The following is a 25,305-nucleotide window of genomic DNA, read 5'->3' as shown; positions in this document are numbered from 1 at the left end:
GTCTTGCTGTCCCCATTTATCTGTATTTACTTCTTTTGTTCCTGTTTTATGTTCATACTTGTACTTGTTATCTTGTATATGTTTGACAAACAAATAAAATAATAAATAAATAAATAAATCTCTATAGACATTTTCCTAGATGGAGGTTAAATGGACATTAGTCAGTGATGCATTAGCCCTGGATTCCTGTACTGGGTGTGTGTTTAGTTTAGATTAGATGATTTCCAAAATTTCTTCCAATTGTGTACATTAGATGATTTTACAATTCCCTAGTCAAGTTTCTTTCCATTATGAATATGTAAGGTCATAAATACCAGCCACAAAATGCCACTGATCTGACACTAGTTTTGTTATCCAGTTAGCTGTGTGTTTGTTCCTAGAACTGCATTTATTCAATTGTGTGTAGAAGATACTATTTTCAGTGTCTTGGCCTAAATTGGTTTTGAAGAGGAAACCTGCTATGCATAAGTAATGATTATATAATACTTTCCTTAGGGTAGACAGCTTTTTATTGAATGGGGGCAACTCTTCATTTTTGAGGGATGAGCTGCATTTAAAATGAGTGGGGGTGCTGCCCACCTCTAAACAGCGATGTACTATGGTATCATTTTTAGCAACACCTGCAGCAATCTTATCAGAGGTTACTCTAGAGGCCAATCCTCCCTTTCACAGTGCATGTGGCCCTGGAGGTATCCCTTGTGTAAGTCACCGATGCTCATTTGCCTTGTATCTTTTAAACAATATTCCTAAAGAGACTTTAATTCAATCCAATATCCAATGTACTAACACAACCCAGTTCAGGGAGGTATACCAAAGTTACTTTCTTTAGTTCTTTTAATACCTGTGAATTCCCAGTAAACTCACAAGATTTCATGGCTTAAAAACAGAAGTACCAGTCTTATGTTAGAAGGACATTGCAAACATATTTTCTGGAGAGTTAGTGTTATGGGTTGTCTTTCATCTTGTATTTTTCAGAATATCAAAAGGAAAGCTGTAGCTAAAACGTGGGCAATTTTAACAAAACTATTCTAAACTTAACATTTTAAAATGTCTTTACTTCAAGCCACGGAGTCAATTTTCATAAACAAGGCTAACTGTCAATTAAATGTGGTCAGTTTTAGGGCATGTTCAGCTCCAGTTCACAAGGGCTGCTATCCAAGGCAATATTTCAGTGTTCCCATAAATCCCATGAGCATTAGACTTATAACCATATTTTGGTTCTTTCTCCACTGAGGCTGAATTTTGTGGTGTAGTTTTTGTTTTCTTTACAGGTAAAGAAAAAGAAAGCAACAGTGTGGCCTAATTGATGCTACTATATAACCACAATAGAGCCAGTATAGTAGGGTGGTTAAGAAATTAAGTTGGTTTCTCAACTATGAAAACTTTAAGGCCTGTGAACTTCAAGTCTCAGAATTCCCCAGCCAGCATATTGACTGGGGAATTCTGGGAGTTGAAGTTCACATCACTTAATTTTCTAAAGTTGAGAAATATTGGACTAAGGTATGAATTAGAAGCAGTGGTGGGGTTCAAATTTTTTTACTACTGGTTCTGTGGGCATGGCATGGTGGGTGTGACAGGAGAAGGTTAGTATAAAATCTCCAATCAGAGGTGGGATTTGCTGGTTCTCTGAACTATTCAAAATTTCCACTACCGGTTCTCCAGAACCGGTCAGAACCTGCTGAATACCACCTCTGATTAGAAGATGTAGGATACATCCTCCTCCTCCCCAAAACATTTTCTTTAATAATGCAGAAGAGAGAATTTTGTCTAGAGCAGATGTGAAACTCCCCAAATTTGGTAACACTTTTGAATTTGGTAACATTTTTCTACCCTTTCATTGCATGCCACCTACGTTGCACTGCTGCAGTATGTTCTCTGTGGGGCTGCCCTTGAGAAAAGTACCCAGAAATAGTAAATGGTGCAAAAATTATACTGGGAAAACAGCAAAAACATATGTGTTCACCTAAGCTTTTAAATTTTAATTCATTTAAATAATCTTGCTTTTCATGCTGATTTTTACAGCAGTGATTTTGCTGTTGTGTTTAATACTTTGTACCTTCTTTAATTGTTTTAAGCCAATTTAAGTACAAAAAGGACCATGAGAACATAAGCAGTGCCTGCTGAATTAGACTCCTGTCCATCTAGCTCAGCAGCCTGTTCTCACAGTGACCAGCCAATTGCCCAAGGAAACCCACTAGTCACTTCAGCAGACAAACTTCAAAAGCAATTTTACTATCATCTCTAAAATGCTGTTGGCTTTCTTAAAAAATAGTGGATGCATTACTGCGTCAACACTTTAATTGAGCTGTTTAGAATGGAGTATAAATGTAAGAATAAACAGCCCAAAGTTGGCAATGAGGCAGTTAATTATGCAAGATATAGGAACTTCTGATGCCTTTCCTGAAAGATCTGCACTGATTGACATTTGCTTACTTGACAAAAGTTATCACTATCAACCATTAAAGGCCCCAAAGCCTAAATAGTCCTTTCTTTCCACCACATGGGAGAACACAAAGGATCTTCATCTGAGTTGTTACCAGGTTTTGGAAAATTCTTTTCAAACCTTCTCTTTGGTCCCAATCAGCATGTAAAAGATTTATGATATTTCGTGTTAATTTTAATCTCAGTGGCCTCTTATATGTGGAGTGGTGTAGGTTTGATCCTGGCCTCCTCATGTGTCTACATGAAACTGCCAAGAAAGATCACCTGTCTGGTCAGAGGATTGGTAGCATCAATTCAATACCCAATTATATACCACCAGCCTGGTATATAATTGACTACACTGACAGGGTAGTCAAAAGACATGTCCTACTATTTAGAAGTGTCAGGTTCTGGATGGAAATAAACCAATTGTAGTTGAATCTAAGCAAAACAAAGTTGCTGCTTTATCAAGGTTCTGTACTAGCTTCAGTGCTGTCTCTTGAAGGGATTGTACTGTCCTTGAGTGAGCAGATTCATGCTTTAGTAGTCATCCTGGATTTGTGCTACTGCTGATGGGGAGGTAGAAGCCCTATAGAGGAGATCATATGTTCAGCTGGTGCAACAGTTCTAGCCTACCTTGGTAGAAGGACCTTGCAAAGTAATTCATGTTCATATCACCACTCAGTTGGACTATTGTAATGTGTTCAACCTTTAAAAATACTTGGGAATTATAGTTGGTTGGAAATTTGATGTTTCTATCTTTCTATTCAAGATACTTTTAACATATGACACCTGTCCACAGGTGCTGTAATAGCTACCAACAGGCTTCCGGATGCAGTTTAAGATTCTGGTTTTGACCCATCCAACCCTATATAGTTTGGTGCTGAAATACTTTTCAGAACTGTTTCCTTCATCCACCATTGATCATTCATCCAATATGAACAACCTGGGAAAATTGTTGACAGTTTCCCACTATCATGAAATCAAATGTCAATGCTTGGAGGAAATGCTTCTCCATTATGGCCTCCAGTTACAGATGTCCACTGGAGGTCAGACTTGCCCTGAATTTGGTGGCCTTCCAGAAGCAAGTTAAAAGTAGATGTCTCTCCCAGGGCTTTTTAACAATTTAGTAAGGGGAACACTGAAGGAATTGTTTACATATTGCTTTACATCAATTATCAGTCTTGTTTTCATGGCTAATTTTACTATTGTTACTTGTACTATGGATGTTTTTAGTCCCTAAAATGTGCATTATTGCAGCAGGCTAAAACTCTAACAAATAAATAAAAATTGGTATTCTGAATTCAAACAAAAATATTCTAAATAAGAAAATGATGAAGAAATTCATCAAACAAATAAAATGTCAAAGTAATTCATAGCATGGAAAAATAATCTAAAACTCCCAAGTCATGGCTAAGTGAGTTGATATGCAATTTTGTGAAATCTTTCTCTCTGCTTTGACATATTGAAAGAAAGGAATTGTATTTTTTGTTTTTCAGTAGCTTATTTGGACAGAACAAAACAAAACTTTAAAACGAGGGCTTTAACATTTGCAACCCAAATGACTATTTTGATGCTTTATTCACAATTAATGCAGAGCTTACTCAAGTTCATTGACAATGGACCACCATTAACCACCAGGTTATAGAATTGGCAATACATATAAAAGTACAAACGATGAAGCCTTGATTTATGAGGTTGGATCTATGTGCCATTTAATTTATGATTAGGAAAGGATACTCAGTATGGATTCATTTTTAATCAACAACATTCTATTATTTAAACCCCCTACTTATTTGTGAATCTTCAACCTATAGAGAGAGAGATCATACTAGATCTGAAACAAATGCAACCTGACCTATTCATGAAACTGGGAATCATGCCAGTATTAATAAAGAAGAAAGCAACTTGGTTTTAGAGTTGGACCCAAATAGGATTCTTTTTCTTTACTCATGTAGGGGAGAAGGGTGGGAATCAACCAATCAATATAAGTCACTTTTTTCACATGGTTGGGAAAAATGATAAAACAACATATAGATCTGAAACCTGAAATATTTTTATTAGGGATGGTTCCTGAAGGTTATAGCAAAGAAAAAACATATTTAATCATACATGTATTAACAGCAGCTAGAATTATATTTGCTCAAAATTGTAAGAGTGATAAGATACCGCCAGAGGGAAAAGTAATTGAGAAAGTATTTGAATGTGCAGAAATGAATAGAATAACACTGGTGATTAAAGAAAAAGAAGAAATGGAATATTATATGGATTTATTTTATCAATGGTTGTAAAATAAAACAAATTAAAATGGAGTAGATGAATACATAGAGAAATAAGTTAAGATTGTTAAAAATAGGTATATTAAATAATAGTCATAAGAAATTGTGCATATATATATATATATATATATATATATATATATATATATATTATAATATATTAGATAGATTAGATAGATAGATAGATAGATAGATAGATAGATAGATAGATAGATAGATAATATTATAGATATAGATATAGATAGCTAGATAGCTAGATAGCTAGATAGATAGATAGATAGATAGATAGATAGATAGATAGATAGATAGATAGATAGATAGATAGATAGATTTTCGTAGATTTTCACGGGTAAAGGTATGTAGGTCTAGGTGTGTTTTTTCCTGTGTAAGATTTCCTGTGTCCCGGGTCTTTTCCTGTGTAAGATTAAGAGTATCTTGGTGATGTTTTGGTGAGGTCCCACTCGCCATCCTCAGGCTGGTGCCTCTGGCTTCGTGCCAGTGCAAGCAGTGCATGATCGGAGCTGCTGTCTCTCTATAAATACTGGTGGTAGGGGCTGGTGTGCTGGACTGGTTGGCTGCACTGCTGCCTCTTGATTGGTTGATGGAGTTGATGTTGGTATAATGGGCTGTGTGATGGCCTTGTGAGTTTTGTGGTGGAGATATCCTGGATCTTGTGCTATAATTTCCTGGGTCGTTTGTTTTGTAGTGATCTTTTTTCCATTAGCCTCTCATGTTTTAATGGCTTGGGTTGTGTGATGGGCTTGCAAGTTCTTTTGTTGTGATATCCTGGGTCCTGCGATGTGATCTCCTGGGTCGTTTGTTTTGATCTCTTTTCCATTAGCCTCCTGTATTGTAACGGCTTGGTAATGGGTTGTGTGATGACCTTGTGAGATTTATTGCTGTGGTATCCTTGGTCTTGTGCTGTGATATCCTGGGTCATTTGCTGTGTTGCAACTTCTTGAGTTCTTGTGGTGTAATTTCCTGAGTTTTCTGATGTGATATCCTGAGCGGGTGTATGTGAAGTAGCATTCTGGGTTTTAGTCTGGCTTCGAGTTTGGGGTCTGGGTCTGTGTTCTTGGTGTGTGTCAGCTTGTTTGGTTTTGGGGTCGGGCTGTGTGACAGCTGGCGAGGCAGCCCTGGTCTGGTTTTTGGATGGTGATTGTCCTTCGTTTATAGGATGGGCTTCGGCTTGGATCTGATGAGGGGGATTGGCGGTGGTGTCCCGTGTTGTTTTGGGTTTGGTGTTGGTTTTCATGGCTGGGACTCATTTGTTGGTGAGGGATAGCTTCCAGATGTCTGGTAGGCGGGAGGTATCGACCCGTCTATTCATGTTATAGGGATGTTTCTTTATCTCGATGGCTTCCCTGATTATTCTCTTGCTGGAGTGTTCAGTGTTGGATATTAATTTGGTTCCTTCAAAATTAATTTCATGTCCTGTGGCTTTAAGGTGCTGGAAGAGGGAGGAAGTATTTTCTTCTCTTCTGACTGCATTTTGTGTTCTGCGATACGTGTATTTATTCACCGGTTGGTTTGTCCAATGTATGTGGCTGGGCAATTGTTGCATGGTATTTCATAAACTCCTTGGTTTTCTAGCTGGATCTTATCTTTGGGGTTTCTTAGGATGTTGGCTATTTTTTGGTCAGTGCCGAAGGCTGTCCTGATATTGTGTTTGTGGAGAATTTTGCTGATTTTGTCTGTGGTGCCTTTGATGTAGGGGAGAGTGCGATACCATTGTCTTGTTCTGTGTCTTGGTTTTTTGGGGGTATCTCTTTTCGGATTAGGTTGGTAATTGTGTTTCTTTGGAATCCATTGGAAATTAATACATCAGTGAGGGTGTGTAGTTCTGTTCTCAGGTGGTCGTTGTCAGCTAGGCATTTGGTTCTGGAGATGAGGGTCTTGGCTATGGAGTTGATGGGATTGTGCATTTAGATAGCGGTTGGTGTGTGTGTTTTTCTGGTAAATGGTGTGTCCTAGGGAGCCATTGGGTATTTTTGTAAATTAGGACATCCAGGAAGGGAAGTTGGTTGTTGGTTTCTGTTTCCATGGTGAATTGTATTTTGGGCTGTAGGTTGTTAAGATGTGTGAGGAAGTTGTCCAGTTTTTCTTTCCTGTGTGGCCAAATTACAAAAGTGTCATCTACCTATCTGAGCCAGAGTTTGGGTTTGTGTTCGGATTTGTCTAGAGCATTGGTTTAGATAGAAGGAGCACCGATGGGATCACCCCTCTCACCCGCCATCGCTAACCTATACATGGAACACTTTGAAACCAATTTAGGTTTCTTCAGGTATTTTCCCACGTCTTAATATTTGTGCTTTTATTATAGTGACGTTTCGGCAGAATCTCATCTGCCATCCCCAGGCTTGTGTATTGGGTTCTTTTTAATCTTGTGTGTCAGGCTTGGCAGCCTTTCTGCTTTATTTAGGAAAAAAACATTCAAATAAAGCAGAAAGCCAGCACCAAATTCAAACAAAAAATGGCTGTCAAGCCTGACACACAAAACTGAAACGGCTGTGATAGTCTGACTCACAGATGAACACAATACAGAAGCCTGATGATGGCAGATGAGATTCTGCCAAAACGTTGCTACAACTTTAAAAGCACAACTACAATGACGTGGGAAAATACCCGAACAAAGCTGAATACCATACATGTAAGTACCCGCAAAAACTTAAGAAAACATACATATATACATATATACACATACACATACACATACACATACACATACACATACACATATATGGTATTCAGCTTTGTTCGGGTATTTTCCCACGTCATTATAGTTGTGCTTTTAAAGTTGTAGCAATGTTTCAGCAGAATCTCATCTGCCATCATCAGGCTTCTGTATTGTGTTCGTCTGTGAGCCAGACTTTCACAGCCATTTCTGTTTTAAATTTGGGGCTAGCCTACTGCTGTGCCAGAATGTTTTTTTCTTCATCCTGATTGGTTGGGAGTCTTGGTCTGTGTTTATTGGTCTTAGAGTTTGCTGTGTTCTGCTTTATTGGTGTTTCTAATATCTTCAGTAGGCTAGCCTACTGCTGTGCCAGAATGTTTTTTTCTTCATCCTGATTGGCTAGGAGTCTTGGTCTATGTTTATTGGTCTTGGAGTTTGCTGGGTTCTGCTTGATTGGTGTTTCTAATATCTTCTGTCTGTTTTGTAGCAGATGAGACTTGCCATAGTTATTAAGTGAATCACTGCAGTAGTTAATAACATGGTTGTTAAGTGAAGATGGCTTCCCCATTGACCTTACTTGTCCGAAAGTCACAAAAGGAGATCACGTGGCCCCAGGACACTGCAGCAGTAATAAATATGAACCAGTTGCCAAAAAGAAGCATTTACCATATTTTTTGAACTTTAAGGTGCACCTGACCATTAGACGTGCCTAGGTTTAGAGGAGGAAAACAAGACAAAAAAAGTTAGGCAGAGCCTGAGAGGACTACAGGTAGGTGTCCTCTCATGTGCCAGCTCTGCCTACTGACTCCTGCACTGCAGAAAAGAGACAGAAGAGGTGGGCAATGACGAAGACAGAAGAGGCAGGGTTCAGCACTGTAAAAGGACCCCACTGCATTGGCCCGGCTGCTATTCATTAAAGGACCGGCACACACGCACAAACATTTCCACCCACTTTTGGGGGGGAAAGTGTGTCTTATGGAGCGAAAAATATGGTATATTTCATCAAATCCATTCCCCAAATAGCAGCCATACCATAGGACATTTACACTTTAATATGGGATAATCCATACTGTGCTTAGGTGGATTAATTAGAGCCATGGTAGTGCAGTGGTTAGAATACAGTATTGCAGGCGAATTCTACTCACTGCCAGCAGTTCGATGTTGACCGGCTCAAGGTTGACTCAGCACCCCACATTCCCTCTTCTGAGGTTGGTAAAATGAGGACCTAGATTGTAAACCACATAGAGAGGGCTGTAAAGCACTGAGAAGCAGTATATAAATCTAAATGTTATTGCTATTGCTAATTTAAACTTTTTGTCTACTATTCTTGATTTGGCCTGTTGTAATTTCTGTACTGGTGACCAGATGCTTTCTATGGCCATTAGTCTAAAAAAGTTTGATTTTCCTGTTTAAACCCTATGTATATCACACTGTAATCTGCTTCTTTCAAAATGTGTAATTGCACCTGTTAGAACAAATCACTTTCTCCTATCTTTTTGATACTCCTAGTCCATCCTCTCTTTGGGAAGTTTTAAATTTAGCTGTGATTATCTACTTCTTAAGTAAAATATTCATATTCATCACCAAACTAATTGCATCCTATTCAACTGAGACTATATAGTTCTCATAAATTTTCTCATCCATGAGGCATTGAATTTGAGCCCTCATTTGAAAAAAGGGCAGAACTCAGGGGTGGGATTCTATCAGTTCGCACCTATTCACTAGAACCGGTTGTTAACATTCTAAGCAGTTCGGAGAACCGGTTGTTACAAGAAATTACTAGCCTAATCCTGTAAGGAAGGCAGGAAGGAAACATTCTGGTGTTGCTTACAGAAACTGCCTCTCCGTTAATCCTTATTACATTCTTGGCAGGACTAGACTTCCTGTCTCAGGAACTTCTCTGGAGTTCTTTTCTCCTTCTTTGCTTGTGTGGAGTGACCATTTAAAGTTACAATGGCACTGAAAAAAGTGACTTATGACCATTTTTCACACTTACAACTGTTGCAGCATCCCCACAGTCATGAGGCCAGGCGAGGAGATGCATGCTTTGATGTGAGTGATATTGAGTTGGCCACACCCAGCCAATGACATGACCACCAAGCCATGTCCACCAGTCACATGACTACCAAGCCACGCCCACCACCTAAGCCACGCCCACAGAACCGGTTGTTAAAAATTTTGAATCCCACCCTTGGCATAACTCCATGGTCACTTACAAGCTTTTTTCCCCACCAAAGTTTCAGAAACAGTCAAAGCTCAGAATGGTCTTTTCCAGAAACTTGGGAGGGAAGTCTGCTGTTATTCAGAACGGGGAATTTTCATCAAGAGAGCTTATTGATTCAGTTTTGCATAGGACAGTTTCACATAGCATGTATTTACATTTAATCGAATCAGGTTCTCTCTCATTTTAGATATTGATCAATCATTGTAGCAGTTGAAAGAAAAGTCCGCTATGTAGGATCAACTCTACAAGAGTTATCCCCTTGGGAAAGAGCTCAGTGCAAAATGATTTCTCCATGCCTTGGTATTTCTCCAGCTCAATTGTATTCTTTCAGAATGTGATTCGTTGAGTTAAGCAGGTCAGGTCCCTGTGGATACAGTATATGCCATCCAGTGAAAATTAAAGACCAGAAAATTAACAGAGTTTGTTGTGTTACCAAGCTGAAGAAATTTTATCCTCATGCTCATAGAAACACATCCTGAGCTAATGGAACACAGTGCTGTATTCCAAGTCATATTTATACTTGCAAAAAGCAATGAGTGTACTTCTGTTAAGCTCACTTGGCAACTATCTTGCTGTGATTCCCACCCGCCCACCCCTCCCCCCTTGGCTTTAAGTGATACGGACAAGGTGTGCTTTAAAGATAATGGAAAGCATGGCCAAATGAAACCATTTAATTACGGAAGTCCTGCCATGGGTGAATAATATAATGATGTGGGATTGTGGACACCAGGCCAAAAACAAAACCAACCCTTCACCGAAAATACAAGGGCTTTAGTTAGTGATCTCCCTCTCTTTCAAAATTGTTGATAATTTGAGTGTGCTCCATCAAGAGGAACCATCCTGAACCAGCAGGATGAAAACTTAACCAGATGTGGGAAGTGTTGGTGGATAAACTAAAACCCAGGATGAACACAGTTAATATTAGCTTCTTGATACAGAAAGCCAGATGGATTAATGGATCAGCTCATGCATTGCCTAAGGAAACAAACAATAAAAAAGGTATCTTCTATACTTCGGCACACACTGAGGACCCCCGACAATAGCAAGTCAAAACTCCTAATTTGGCACAAAAGGGGTGGGGGTGGGGGGGTACAGGAATAAATTACAAGCTCTATTTAAAAAGTCCACACAAGGAAACCCATGAAAGGACCTGGAAGGCAGCAAGTCAACCCTTTTAAACAGTCTAGCAAAGAAAGGGGGAGGAGAACATTATGCACATGCTGACTATGATTGTTGATGTCAGCTGTATCTAGTCTTCCTTTCAAATGAACAGAACTAGCGTCTGGTTTCTACTAATGGAAAATCCAACCCATTATATGGTAAATCATAGGAAACCTGCGCCTCCGGAATTTCAGAGTGTAAGCTTTCAGTCCTTGTTACTCCTGGGTATGGAATCAGTGAGTTTGCCATTTTCTCAGGGTCTCTATCCCATCACCTTTTAGGAAGCGAAGCACAGAAGGCGGTTTGGCTTTTGCTCGCTACCAGCAATTCTGAAATCTCCCTCCAAAGAATCAGAAGAATTCCTTGTGAACCCTTAAGCTCATCCTGCCCTCTAAATTCTCTTCACCTCGGACTTTTTCTCTGCAGTTCTGGAAAGTTAAGGTAGAGGGGAGGGAGCGAGGGAGTCAGTGAATGCCACAGACAGAATGACAATAGTTTACACAGTAGCACGTGTTCCAGCAATAAAGGCTCCCCCTCCCGATTTTCTCTTCCCCCCTCTCCCTCCCCCCCTTCCCCCCCTCTCTCACACACCCACTTTAACTGTGCTTTTGTGTTTTGTCAGAATTAATGAGAAAAGTTCCCTTGCCCTAGGGGTAATTAGTGTCCTTGGAGTTAAATAAGCTAATACTTAGACACCTCTGGCACAGGCAATTATGTTTGTGTATTGAATAATTGATTCAAAGAGAGGGGGAAGGGGGCTGCTAATCAGATCTGAGCATAATGAATTGATTTAATTAACAGGGGAATCTGAGGGTCCCTGGGAAATGTGTGCATTTATTCAGCAGCAGGAGAGAGTGCAAGCACATAAATTGAGAGAGAGGGCAGCAGGCAAGCACATTTGCTTCAGTGATAGCTTCGCATCTTCCCATCCTGTTCTTCATTTTTTTAAAAATAGCATATTTATATATATATATATATAATAATTTCAGATTTAGACTCAAATCCAGAGAAAAGCACTTTAGAAGCTTATCTGCCTCTGCAGTAGCAACCGCAAAAGAGGGTTTAAGGACGGATCCTGTGGGCTCGCATTAAGATCAAGGGGCACCGTTGTTGCTATTGTTCGGAGGTTAAGGGAAAGGCAAGAACGGGAGAAGCTGAGCCCCCATTTCGTACCTTACCTTCCTGCCTCCCCCCACCCCTCTTCGCGCTATCCCCACTCCGTGCGTGCCATCTCCAAACTGGCATTCAATTGCAACCCGCCAGAAGGATAGGAGTCTCCGAGGAGGTGGTCGCTGCTATCTCTGCCGCTTTAGGGGAAAGGGGTGTCGGGGGAGCGGGGAGACGCCGGCCAAGCCAGCTCCCCGGCGGGATTTGCCTCCTCGGGTAATTCTAACTGAGCGCGATCTAGGTTAAAAGTCGGGCAAGTGTAACCAGCTCGGCCGGAGGCGAGGGGCTGCCTGTGCGAGAGGGGGCGGGTGGGGGGAAGCTAAGAAGAGAGGGAACCGGGAGGATAAGCCAGGCGGCGGTAGCCGAGGCCCGCTTCGCCAACCCTCCCGTCCCCCCCACCCCCACCCCATCCCCACCCCACCCCCGCACCGTGCTCCGAGCCTTCCTTTCTAACGGAGCGAAGGATCAGCAACCGGCGGCTTGGAGGGCGAGCCAGCGACAGAGCGGCGGAGGCAGCCGATCCCCGCCACAATGGTGCTGGACAAGGAGGACGGTAGGTGGCGGGTCGCGATTGCGGCGGCGGAGAGGTGGGGTGGGGGGAGCGGGAAAAGGGAGGGCTGCCGCGATGCTCTCTGCCTGCCGGCCGGCGCGTCCTCTCTGCCGGGCAGCCGCAAAAGGAAAGAGCCCGCCTCAAGTCTCGGCTGGGGGAGCCGGGCTGAGCGGCGACACCGAGCGCGTTCCCCGCTTGCTCTGCCCGGAGACGGGCACATGCGCCGCTCCGCTCGCTCGCTCTGCAAGGGACGGCTCCGGAAGTCAACAAAGCTTCCCCAGGACCGGCTTATTTACCCGCGCTTCCCGCAAGCCCCTCTTTGCTGCCGGACCCAAAATGTCCGTATGAATGCGTGCCGCGGACCCGCTTTGACGACTTTCTTTGAAGATCACTCTGTTCCGGGATTGTCTCTTCGCTCCCTGCCAGCCTATTCTCTCTTCCGGGAGTGTGTGTGCGTGTCTTCCCCCCCGTATTCTCTTTCTCTCTCAACCGCCCCCACCCATTTCTTCCAAGCAAAGAGGGAGAAGAGGCTATTATTGAGGAGGGGAAGAGCTGCCGGCTTGATGATTAAACTCCTTCACAAAAGACAGCTTGGCGTCTGAAGGGAAAAGGATTTATTCTTTGGCCCCTCAAAAAAAAAAAAAAAGAGGTCTTCTGGAGGAATGAAGGTGCTCTCCCTGGGTGTGCAAATGGGGCGCGTGAGGTAAAGGGACGGCGGGGGTGGGGAGAGAGAAGAGCTGCCCGTAAGTTTCAAGGAACCGTAAATTGACACGACTTGTTCGAATCTGAGACCGGGTCTTACTTGGGGGCGGGGGTAGAGGGTGGTGGAGTGTAGGGGGCGGAAACGGCAGGATTTTAGGCGAGGGTTCAAAGACTAAGCTAATTAAAAAGGCAATTACTGGGGAGGGAAGGAAATCGGCTTGGGAGGGAGCTCCGCCGAAAGCAGCCTCCAGAAGGCGCGAAGGAAGAAGATCGGGCTTTTGGAAGCGCTGAGGTGGCGTGGAGGGCGGGGGGACGACGGTGAGAGAGGGAAGGATAACTTAAGAACGACGGGATCCACTTAAATGATCGTTTCAGCTGTCAGTCTTCCTGGCTCTGGCAATCTGGGGTAATGACTTGAGGCAGCCTTTGTTGGGGGCTGAGAAAGTTGAGGTATTAAATCACCTTCCTCAGCTAAAATCAGTAGTGTGGGGGGGTGTTGGGGACGGGATCTGGGTTCTGCGTGCGTCCTGCCTGCCTTCTTTCCTCCCAAGGATACCCAGCAGTTTTCTGAGCCTGTCAGTTAATGAGGTCCAAAGCCGTTTTTGTTTGAGGGTTGCCCTGGGAGAACTTTAAATAAGTGCTCAAAACTGAGCTAGCTGAGTGAGTTAACTAGTTGAATGAACCCCGGTAGAAAGTGTATTTTGACTGTGTCTTTGGAACTATCAGATAAATCTATGCTTTTTCTCAGGTTTATGAATAGAAAAGGAAGTGCCTGAGAGGCCCCAAGTTTACAGAATGCTTTCTCAAGGCATCTGATGACAATCTGTGTTGGGTGTCTCTTTGTTTTGTTCTGTGATAGGGAACAGCTGAGATATCCCCCAACACACACACACACACACTCCTAAACTGCAAAACACAACAGGTGTTTGAAAACACAGATATAATATAGATTTGTTTCTCAGAGAACTGAATTGGCTCTCAGTTGTTTGGGAGCAATCTTGGAAAGGTTGTTATATAGTATGTAAAAATTCTTTTGTACTCCACAAATGTTCTGTTTTGTTCTGGCACATGGAAGGAATGCAGGAACAGAATTATCTGTTTCCATACTTCTCCTGCAACAACAAAAAAGAAGAAAAAGAAAAATATATTTTCTTCAAAATATCAATGCAGGTAGCTAGTGGACTTTTTCACTCACCCATTTGTTAATTTGCACATTATTACATTTGCACAGAGAACAACTCTTCAGGACTCACTAAAAAAACCACGTTAGTTTCCTTTTTCGTGCTCACACATAGTGATGTTTTGTGTTTAAAATATTCAACTTTGAGCAAAGCAGGCGATAGTGAAAAGTGATCTACAGATTTGATCTTTACATTTAGGAAATGGGATACTAGTTCAGGGTATGGGTTTTTGTTTGGCTATTCTTAACTGTGATAAAGTACAGCTTAAAACAAAACTGGTTTTATAACCACTTGTAATATGTGCTACTACAGCCAGGATATTTAAGTAGCTTTTTCATCAGCTAGCTTCCATGCTTTTATATATGTACATTTCTGCTCACAAATAATTTTAATTTTACGGAGAAAAGCTCAGCTGACACAAACCTGGTACATTTGTTGCTATGTTCTCTCCCCTCTTTCACTTTCAACAAATTTAAATGTTGGATTTGAAAATGTTAGCAATTGAAATATGTTCCCCAGCTTTGTGTCATCAGAACTTTGGCCTCCACCATCGGGAATGATGTCTATATAAGCTTATTGAAGACAGAGTCTGGGATCCCCAGAGTAACTCCAGTATGAATTTTTTAAAAGTCTCCCCTTTGTATGTTCCCCCAAAGACAAAGATGTAAGAGGTTAAGTAATGTCAGTATAATTAAGTAAGGTTAATTCATTACTGCTTTGCTCCTCTGGGATTTCACTTGCCTTTCCATCTGCTTTGATTTCGATGTGGGAACTGCACCAAGTTATTGTGGTAGTGTTAAAGATGTTACAAAATTTATTTGACTAGATGAAAAAAAAAGTCCCCCCCCCCTTTACTCTGTTAAAAATAAACTAGGTAATATTATATCCTCAAGTCTTAAGTTTTACTTTTCTTTCTTTCATGCCAAAGGTTCCTACCAGCTTATATCTGTTTAAATCTGATTGACGGGTCAAACAGCAGGATATTGCCTCTATAGAGGCAATAAGGGAAGCAGGTGAGCAACGAGGAACGGCTAAGATCTAAAGAGTTTCCTAATAGGGCTATTTGGGTTCTTTCAAGTACTGCAGACATACTCATTAAACATAAGGAGCTCAGGGGCTAGAAAGATGGTGGTGTAAGGAAGTGAAACTAGAAACATTGATTATCCAGACAGTTCTCAACAGCCCTCATTCCAGGAGCTCTCATGAATGGCTGCATAAAAGGAAATAATGGTGATAGTGGTGAAGGAAAAGAGGAAATTAGAATGGGATGCACTTTACAAAGAAAAAAAGTTAAGGGATAAACCTCTGATGAGAAGGATGTAGGGATCACTGTAACAAACTGAAGTGGTACCTAGGACATTTTTTTAGATTTTTTTTGTAAGGAAGTTATTCCAGCAAGACAGAGTTTGTACCTGTTTTAAATGAGGGAGAGAGGTAGAGAGAATACTGCTTTCCCATTTTTTATCTTTGTCCTGGTTCCTCTTCACTCTCAACTCTTTCTGCTTGATCCAGCCCTGGGCGTTACTAAATTAGAGACATTGGAAATAAAGGCGTGGCTATGTTATTTCCAGAATATTGTTGAAATAAAAGTCTAAAGGGTAGTGGAGAGATTTGGTAAATAATCATTTAAAAATTACGGTATTGCAAAATGTAAAATTATCACCCGCTATTTATTGCAAGGGTACCTACCTTTTCTTTAGTAGCTCAAGGCAGCATTGATAGCATTGTCCGGTCACATTTTATCTCTTTAACAGGAATGCCATCTGATAGGCTGGCAACCAGCCCCAAATCATCCACTGAGCTTCATAGCAAAACAGGAACTTGATCCTGGGTCTTTCTGATTTAAGTTTACTTGTGCTTTCCCTTCTCTTTAAGTTTCCTTTCGGCAACCAAGGTTCTGTGGCCATTGAACATACTTGGCCTCTCAAAGTTCTTTTAGAAGTTTCCTTCTACCTGATACATGAATTACAGGTAATCCTCGATTTATGATGACAGCTGGGACCAGAATTTCCAGTGCTAAGTGATGCAACTGTAAAGTATGACTGCATTGCTTTTAGCAATTGCTGTCATTGACTGAATCCCATGGTTGTTAAAATGGCAACTTCCTGCTGACTTCCCACAAGCAAAGTCAGTTTGGAAGCCATCAGGAAGTTGTAAATCCAAAGCTGGCAGGCAGGTAAATGGCTGCTGCTGGGTGAGAGAGGTGGCTGTGTGAGGGGATGGAGAAGAGGCTCAGGATGGGTGCATGACAGTATGAGATGGTGCAGGAGGTGCTGTTGGGGTGGATGCACAACGGTGCGATGGACAGGGAGGGTCTGCAAGAGAAAATGAGTGACCATTGCAGAGAGACTTGGTAGATAGGTGCATGAGAGGGAGAAAGTCCACCACCCATCAACATTTTGGGAAGCTGGCAGAGAAGGTTGTAAATGGCAATTGTGGTTATGAGGCCCTGTAACCAGTCATAAGTATGGATGGGTTGCCAAGTGCCCAGGTTGCAACTGTGATGGGCAGGAGTGCTGAGATGACCGGATCTCTGAAGACCATCATAGCCACCATTCATTCAGCACCACCATAACTTTGAACAGTCGCCAAGCAAATGGTTGTAGATTAAAGACTACTTATATCTAGTTATGCCTATGCATTTGAATACCGGAAGGCGGTTCAAATGATTCTGCAATAAAAGTTGGTTCTGATGATATTGGTATGAATGTCATTCCTCACAAATGGTCATTTGACTACAGAACTCTTGGACAATCTGTCCTAGGAACTCTTGAATATTTTTCTATGGTGAGATAATGGAATCATCAATGGAGTTGGGTAGCCTTACAAATGTGATAGATTAACAAACAAGCAGGCAGGCAGGCAGGCAGGCAGGCAAATAATACTTGTAGAATCTTAGTTTCCTAGAAAAGTTTCTTTTGTTACCATAGTCCAGTTACATTTCTGACTTTGTAGAAAGGGTAGAATCAGTGTGGCATAGTGGTTAAAGTGTTGGACTCACATTGGGTAGACTGGGTAGGTCCTAGTCCATTCTCAGCCATAGAAGCTCCAACTCTCTTTTAGCCTAAACTCACAGGACAGGGGAAAAATAGGAGAAGAGAACACCCACATACATACATTCACTTGAGAGCCTACCGAAAAGCAGAATATAAATCTAATGAATAAATAAAAGTCTAGTCACGAGTACTGGCAAACTGGATACACATGGGATACTTTAGTCTTGGCAAACGCTTCTTCTAGTTCAAATAAAAGCTTATATGTGTTAGCATCCAGGTTAAAACCAAAGGGTACAGGGATAGGCCAGGAAAATGGTTCTAGCTATATGAAAAGTGAACCAGAGAGAAATTTAACATCTCCGATTTGACATGTTCAACAACAGTGTTGAGCTACATCAGTAAGGGCGCTTTTTTTTTTCTCTTTGCCCAAATTCATCCAATGTAAGGAGACTGACCAAATAGGAGGTGACATTGACCAGGACAAATATTAAGAGTTCCATTGATACATATAGTTAAAAGGTAAGGAAATCCTAAGAATTGAAAGTGTAGAGAGACTCAGGTAGACTTTGAATTGTATTCCTCTTGATGAGCATAAAGGACAAACCAACTTCAAGCCAAATCCAAAGCTGGGATCCTGACACCTCATGTTGGAGCATTGGCTGTATTTGTTAAAAAAAAAAAAAGACTGACTCCTTATTTCACCCTTCACTTCTGAACAACATAGTATTAATCCATGTTAAAGCCTGGTTTAACTCAAGTACTTTGGTTAATAATTTGAGTTGCTACCCTATCAAAATAGCACATTTTTGAGTGCCACTGATTACATGCAAGACAATGGTTAAGCATGCATTAGTTTCTCCTTTAAAATCAGTGGAACTTTTGGAAAGTTCAGTTTTGTGCAGTTCTTAGTTACGCCAAGAATAACTTCTGCTAATGCAATCATGCACTAATGGGGAAGATAGTTTCATATATCCCCAAATGTAAATACAAATAATATATGGATATTTGAATAGTCTTTAAATTAGTGGGAGAAACTTAGAAAACATCAAGCTTTGCTTCAATGAAATATTAAAAGCTATTTTTGTAAAATTATCCAGCTAGAAGTATGTGGGATCTTATTTTCAGTAAATTCTTATAATTTGATAGCAATTGAAGTTTAATTGGTATTAGAGATGTAATTGTATTAGAGATGTATTGTGTTTACATTCATGATTTCTTCAAATGAAGCTAGGAGGCTAAAACCAGTTAAAACAGTTGCCACAAATGTTTGTTTGGAGGATATGATACCCTAAAATGTGGTTATCTAAGGCCCCAAATTCATAATTAACGATAGCAGCTTTGATGAAAATGATTCAATCCTATCTTCTAAAATAGGATTCTTTAGGGATCACAGTATTAAAATCCTGCTCCCTGCATATCACAATTCTCCTTTTGCAAATAGGAGTGATCAAATGAGAATGCCTGTTTTTAAGTATTGAATGAAACCTTTCTCTATGCAAAGTGATACATTTGACATCAAATATGTTCAAGGACTGTTAGGATTAAGCGTTCAAAAATGAAAGAGGAAGGCAAAGCCATTTCAGTCAAGGATAAGGAATCTAATTAAAATAGGTATTAAGCATATCCGACTTGAGCTTGCTATCATGCTTTTGAAAGACTACCCTGGTATCCGTTGTAAAGTAGAGGGAGAAAGTATCTTGAAAACTGGGATGAGGTGTTTTCCTGGACTAAGCAAGCAGCAGAAACTTATTCTGAGTATTTAATTATCTTATTCTGTAAGTGTAATCCTTAATTTGGAAATAGAAATCCAAATCTCCCTCCCTCCTTCTCTCTCTATAAATGTTTGTGGGCAAGCAAGTATTTCACTTTAGACATTGATGTCCTCTGCAGGACTAGCTGACATAGCTTGGACTGGTGGAGTAATTCAATTACAGAAGAAATACCCCCAGCCTCTTAATATCAAGGGATACTGCAACAAAAGTTCTGAGCATCCTAAATCTCAGTCTGCCTTATTAACTCTTCATCCAAAAGGTCAGGCATTTGATTAAAGCAAGCATGTGTGAAAATGCTTTTCATATATACTGCAGTGTCAAAATATCAGAACCGGAGTATTATTTTAGAAAGGTGAAAGAAATAGAAATGAGTCAGGTTGTGACTATACAGTAAACACACAATAAAAGATTGACCTCTATAGCTAAAGCAATAAAATCTTTTCACCGTGATTTTCCTTCTGATTTTCTCATTGCTGTTGTTATTGGGGTTTTATTTGGCTGAAATTAATTTCTGTAACCTGCATTTTATTTTGATAGATATGTGTAGAGAGAGAGAAAGAGAGAGAGAGTTAGCTAGTTTTGTCAACTTTTGGAAAAAAAAGGATGAGACTCAGACCATACATGGATCTTTGCCTGATGTAGAAAAGTTGATGTCAGCAGTAATTTGTTGAATGTTGGCAGCTGTTTAAAAGTCCGAAATGGAGAGAAAAACGTCCAATATGCATAATGCAGATTGAGATGTGCAAATATTCAGTTGCGTCTCTCTTTGTGCGCCTGTGTGTTTCTCTTGTCCCAACAGTGAACTGTGATGTTCAAGAGGCAGTCAATATAATTGCTGGTAAGTCCAATGTAATGAAAGTAGAGCCGATCTAAAAAGATAAAAAGTTAACCAGAAATTCTCTCGTTTGATGGGGGACTTTTAGTCATAGCGAAACTGGAGCTGCAGATGGCGCTGCTGAGCTGGAAAAGCTCTCAATTCTCCATTAAAACCTGGCAGAAGAATAAGCGGGGGGTCCCTGGGAGAGGAGGGCATTTATTCAGCGGCAAAGGTGCAACGCTCAGACAAATGGAGAGGCAGCGGCAGCGGCAGCCTTAGCAGCTACGCTCCGATATTTCCTTTCCCCTCCTCCCTCGCTTTGAGTGTAATTTTAGATTGAGATTCAGCTTAAATTCAGGGGGGAAACACTTTGTCAGGCTGAAAGCTGTGTATAGCTGCAACAGCCAAGGTTATGGGCTATCAAATGCAATTACATTAAAACAGATTATACTGTGCAAATTGAGCCATTTAGAAGGTGAGAACCAAAGAAACCGCTCTGATCTTCCCTCCCTGTTCTCCCCCCCCTCTCTTTCTCTCTCCTAAATTGCAGTTTTAGTTCCTTACAATTCCGAGGTACAAAAGTAGGTGAGACTGCTTTTGTATCTGCAAAGTGCTTCATTTCTGAAGGTAATTCTAAGCGAGTGCAATCTAGGTTAAAAGCTGGACAACTGGATAATTAGAGCTCTCTCGCTGCTAAAGGACAATCAGCTGAGCCCCAGTGTCTGCTCTAGGCGCTCACACAGACTACTCGATCCAATCTTTTCCCCACTGAGCCGAGGCTATTGGAGACGGCGCATCTGGACCCAGGCTTCCTGGGACCGCCTGAGATGATGGTGCTGGACAAGGAGGACGGTAGGTGAGCTGAGATTCCGGGAGCGCTGCTCGGCGCCTCCACTTCTGCGCCGTTGGTGGAAAGAACCTGAAGGGTGCAGCGTTTTCTTCCCTTCCATTCATTTTTGTTTCTCTGTTTGGGTGGTAACACCAGTTTTCCTCGTCTGCTTTTTGGGTGAGGCAAGGCAAAGCAAAGCAAAGCAAAGCAAAGCAGCCCAGCCGTTTTAACTTTAGATTCTAGCGCTGGGGGAGCCCGTAAGTTAGGAACGGCTTAATTCTAAAAGAGAGGACGGGGGGAGGGATTTCCTTAGTAACAGGATCCCACCCCTCCCTTGGTATTGCTGCCGCCACCAAGGTAGCGTTAAAACAAATCGTCCTTTCCTTTCCCAATGCCAGAGCAGAGACTAGAGAGTGTCCAGACATTCTGCCACGCTCGTCTTTTTTCTCTCTCTGTTCGTAGTTATAAACACCACGACAATGAACGGCGTTACTTGTTAAATGCTTCTTGAAAATAAGTGTCGAATCTGATCGCTGGAGGCAGGGAAGACGTTTGTTGGGCTTTTCGTTTTCGTTTTCCCTTTAGTGAATGATATAAGTTTGGGAAGTTTTGGCTATTTGAACAAAAACAAACCTAAAAATATTTTCAGATTTATTTGTAGAGAATACATTCAAACTGGCGATCAAGAATGAGCGCATAGACTTAACAGAGGGAAGGTTCGAAGACTAGCGTTGCTGCTGTAATACATTGACAGTCCCCGTCCCCGTCCCCCCCCCCCAAGCAGGCAACTTAAGGTACAGTTTGGGAAGGTTGTCTAGGAAAAAGACGGTGGCTGGCTAGCCAAGTTTTGCATACTGTTTCTTCTACAGCTAGAGGAAAGTGAAGGGTTTAGACTAGAAAGCGGAACATTTGTCAAGTTTCAGGCTAGAGTACACAAATGTGTACAGAGAAGTGACCAGTGAAACTTTTGTACTATAACATGGGAGTTCAAACGTCCCTTTTCCCCCACCACCACCCCATCCCCCTCATTCCTTTCTCTTCATTTCTCAAAATCCACCCAGGACATACTGTGCACTGCAGTCAGGTGCCAGATCTGTACATAGGGATACCATTTAAAGATGTTGTCTTTCCTGTTCTTTTAAATCATAGCTGGAATGCATAAGCCAAAATGCCTAGTTTAGTGAAGGCTTTGTTGGTGAGGTAGAGAAGTGGACCTAGGGAAGAAAGTATGGGAAATTCTGAGTTATTCAGGGTGAAAATCAACATTATTCCCCCCCCCCCTTCCAGCTTACTCTTAATAAAAGATACTGGGCTTTTTTTTTTAATGCTGCTATTCAAGAAAGTAAGTGCTCAGTGGAACTTTTTTCTGTGGTGACTGTATTACCAGTATTTGAGATATTGTAGGAGCAGGACACAGTTTGCTATGGTAGCCAAAATCAAGAGAAGTTATATATCATCTTTTCTGACCAATACATTTTGTTAAAAGGCATAATACATTTGTTGAGGTAGGCTGCAGTTCACGAAAATGCCTTTTAATAATAATTGTTAGTCAGGAAAGGTGCTACCAGACTATTTCTGTATTGTTTAAGCAGTGTGTAACTAAAATAATATATTGCTCACAACACTGAGTAGGTGTTTTATTTAATACCCTTTTCCAAAATGCTTAGTTAACCCAGGGTTTTGCTTAGCTGGAATAATACCCAGGTATTCTGTCCAAAAATGGATTTTTCCATGTTTGTTTAAAAGTGGCAGATGTTTTGCATATATTTACAAAAATATTTAAATTTTATATGCAGGTGTCGATATGTAATCCTTAAAAATCTGTTATTGGATAAGTTAAAAGTATAAACTTCCATAATTTAATTTACTGAACATCATAATAACAGCCCAGTTTGCCTGCAACAAACTGAAACAGAATTTTGTATTAGGTTTTGTGACCTTATAGCACAGTTTGCATTGAATCTACCTTAGTTTACCATTCTGGCTGTATTTTAAAATGTTTGAGATAATGTTACTATCTCAAAAGATCTTAACTTGGACAGATAATCTGATAGGTGAGTGAAAGTTACAATGTAGAATTCTGAATTAACTCCGGTTCCACACCATATTCAAATATTCGGGGTTGTTGTTTTTTTTTAAAAAAAAAACCTTTCCAATCATGTACCAGAGATTAAAAAATAAGTTGTCCAGAATTAACTATTCTAGTAGCCTCTTCTGAGTCATCAGTAGATTATTAGACTATATATAAAAGTGGCAAAGAATTGTTTTGGGACAAAAAAAAAAGTCTTTGGCACAGTTCAGGTTGGAGATAAAAAGCTGCTTTTAAGGGTTTTGCAAATAGTGTCTCATACTAAGCATGCTGACAAATAAAGTGATATGCATTTTTTTAAAAAAATCACATTTTGTCAAAAAGGTGTGGCAGGTTTTCAAAGTTCTACCGAAACCCTGCACATCTTTTTGCCTGGAGGTTACACTGGATGAATGGCTCTAATGGAAAATAACATAACAGCAGTCAAAATTCTCAGAGGAATTTTAGGTTGCTGAAACAAATAGTTTGTGTCAAAAGGCTATATTTGAAAAGGTGGCAAACAAATTTAAAAAATCACTGCATAAAGTAATTGTAAAGTTATGCCTTAGGTGAGTCTTGAGTTGATTGTTATTAATGCTGTGCGGCATTGTGCTCTTTGCTTTCCTAAACTGGGAACAAAGTTTCCTTGCGAACTTTACAGAGAAGCTTGTTTACAATCAGAAACTAATGTACATACAGTATGGATAAGAAATATATGGCAGACTGCCCTCGCTTATTTTGTTGGCACACACTAACTGCTGATTTCCTTTTTTTTTTTTTTTTGACCCCCTCCAGAACTCAAAGGAAAATAAACATTTGATGCTAGTGGTTACTTGTCCTTTTTAGTTCACACTTAGTTGAAAGTGTTGCACATTTGAGGCAGAGCTTGGTGCTAAAGTAAGAAGATGCTTCATGGAAAGATCAAAGGGAGAGTTGTTATGTTCATGTAGAACTCACTGAAATCAATAGTATTTGTCTGCTGGATTTATTACATAAAGCAAAATAAAATGGACTGCATGGAGAAATTTAGGGAAATTAACTTATCCTAAATATTTTCAGCAAACAAGAAAAGTCTGAATAAATTAATCTCTTTTTTTCCATCCCCATCCCCAGCATATTAACAATTGATAAACCTTCATCTTTTAAGCAGATCTGGTGAGAGAAAGAGAGGTTAAAATAACAAATATTATGGGCATTCTGCATAAATTGGGGAAACCATTTCTAGCAAATTACCTGAATTTGCAACTTATACAGTAAGTAGATAATCTCTATTATATTTAGTGCTGAATAATGAGGGGGGAAAGTATATACTAAAATTCTTGGAATAAAATCTTAAATTTGGCTGATCCAGGCTTAAATGGAAGCATATCGAAAGGAGGGAATTAGCTAGTAGATCACAAATGAAGCTAGTAGATCAAATGTAGTAGATCAAAATGAAAATGAAGTAGCAATAATCATCTTGATAAATAATACTGAACAAATGAGTATACGGTATATCAAAATTGAACTGTTTAAAAAAAATAGAGACTCAGTTTTGAAAGTTCTGGAAAATATCTGCAGCTGAAATATAACTAATTAAAATAAAAGCCTTATGCAAAATATCAGTAGATGCTGGGTACACAAATCTTATATTTCATTTTAAAATTCATTCAGCTGAATTCTCAACCTATGTGTTATTATTATGTTGATGCTTCTGATTTATTTCATTTTGAGAATTTAGAAAAAAAATCATGGTGTTATTTAGGCATCTTTGTAAAAGTACTTTACTTCTTAAATAAAATTGAGTTGTTGTAATGTCTATTCAACATTTATTTATTCAACCCACTTGGATGTATTCACATAAAAATGAGTACAATGATCATGCATAAATGGTTCATACAGTTCTGCAAGAAAATGGAAGTGGTTTAGGAGGAAATTGGATTCTTTCTCGCATTTATTTCAACATTATTTTGAGAGAAAGAGTGCTATACAATGGGAACACTGAAAAATAGAGAAACAGAGGAAATTATGTAAAAAAAGAAAGATGGTTACAGAAATTAAAGCTTTTGGAAAAATATTTTGAATATATGTCGCAGATTAATTATCAAAGTTTATTTATAAAATAAATAAACAAAAGATAATTCTATTACAGTGATGGGGACAATCGGAATCTTTTAAAGAGCTTTAGACACTTAGTGTTGCATAGATTTCTGTAATAATATCACAAGTCAAAATTTTGTTGGTAAATTGATCAAGAAGGTATAATCCACTTGATGGGAGACACCATTAGCTTATTTAAGAAAGCACTTAATAGACAAGAGGTGAGGTAGGACAAAGAGGTTGATACCTTTCATCTTAATGGTGAATGCATGAAGATGAACAAGGGAATTGTTCTAAAATGTCATTTTAAGTACTCTCCATCTTAAAAAATGCATGTGTAGCATGCATACAATGAAATGATTGAACAAATAATTATATATATTGC

General features: G+C 40.1%; 1 protein-coding gene across 3 annotated transcripts in view; it reads left to right on the top strand.

Annotated features, from left to right (window-relative positions):
- The first annotated feature begins 12,252 nt into the window (after positions 1-12,252).
- Positions 12,253-25,305, top strand: part of LMO1 (LIM domain only 1) — a 124,576-nt gene continuing 111,523 nt past the window's right edge. The window contains exon 1 of one of the 3 annotated variants that reach the window (XM_087921057.1): positions 12,253-12,479. In XM_087921057.1, the coding sequence (XP_087777183.1) occupies positions 12,458-12,479 (22 nt within the window). In that variant the 5' untranslated portion in view covers positions 12,253-12,457. Of the gene's footprint in view, positions 12,480-20,185; positions 20,801-25,305 lie in introns of those variants that run through there. The other 2 variants (XM_087921058.1, XM_026706462.2) reach the window with 2 other exon arrangements.

The sequence above is a fragment of the Pseudonaja textilis genome, chromosome 1 (assembly GCF_049901715.1).
Source record: "Pseudonaja textilis isolate UNSWEBS1 chromosome 1, rPseTex1.2, whole genome shotgun sequence".
Classification (NCBI taxonomy): Eukaryota; Metazoa; Chordata; class Lepidosauria; order Squamata; family Elapidae; genus Pseudonaja; species Pseudonaja textilis.
Note: the sequence above shows the minus strand (reverse complement) of the source record. Positions and strands in the feature narration are given on the sequence as shown.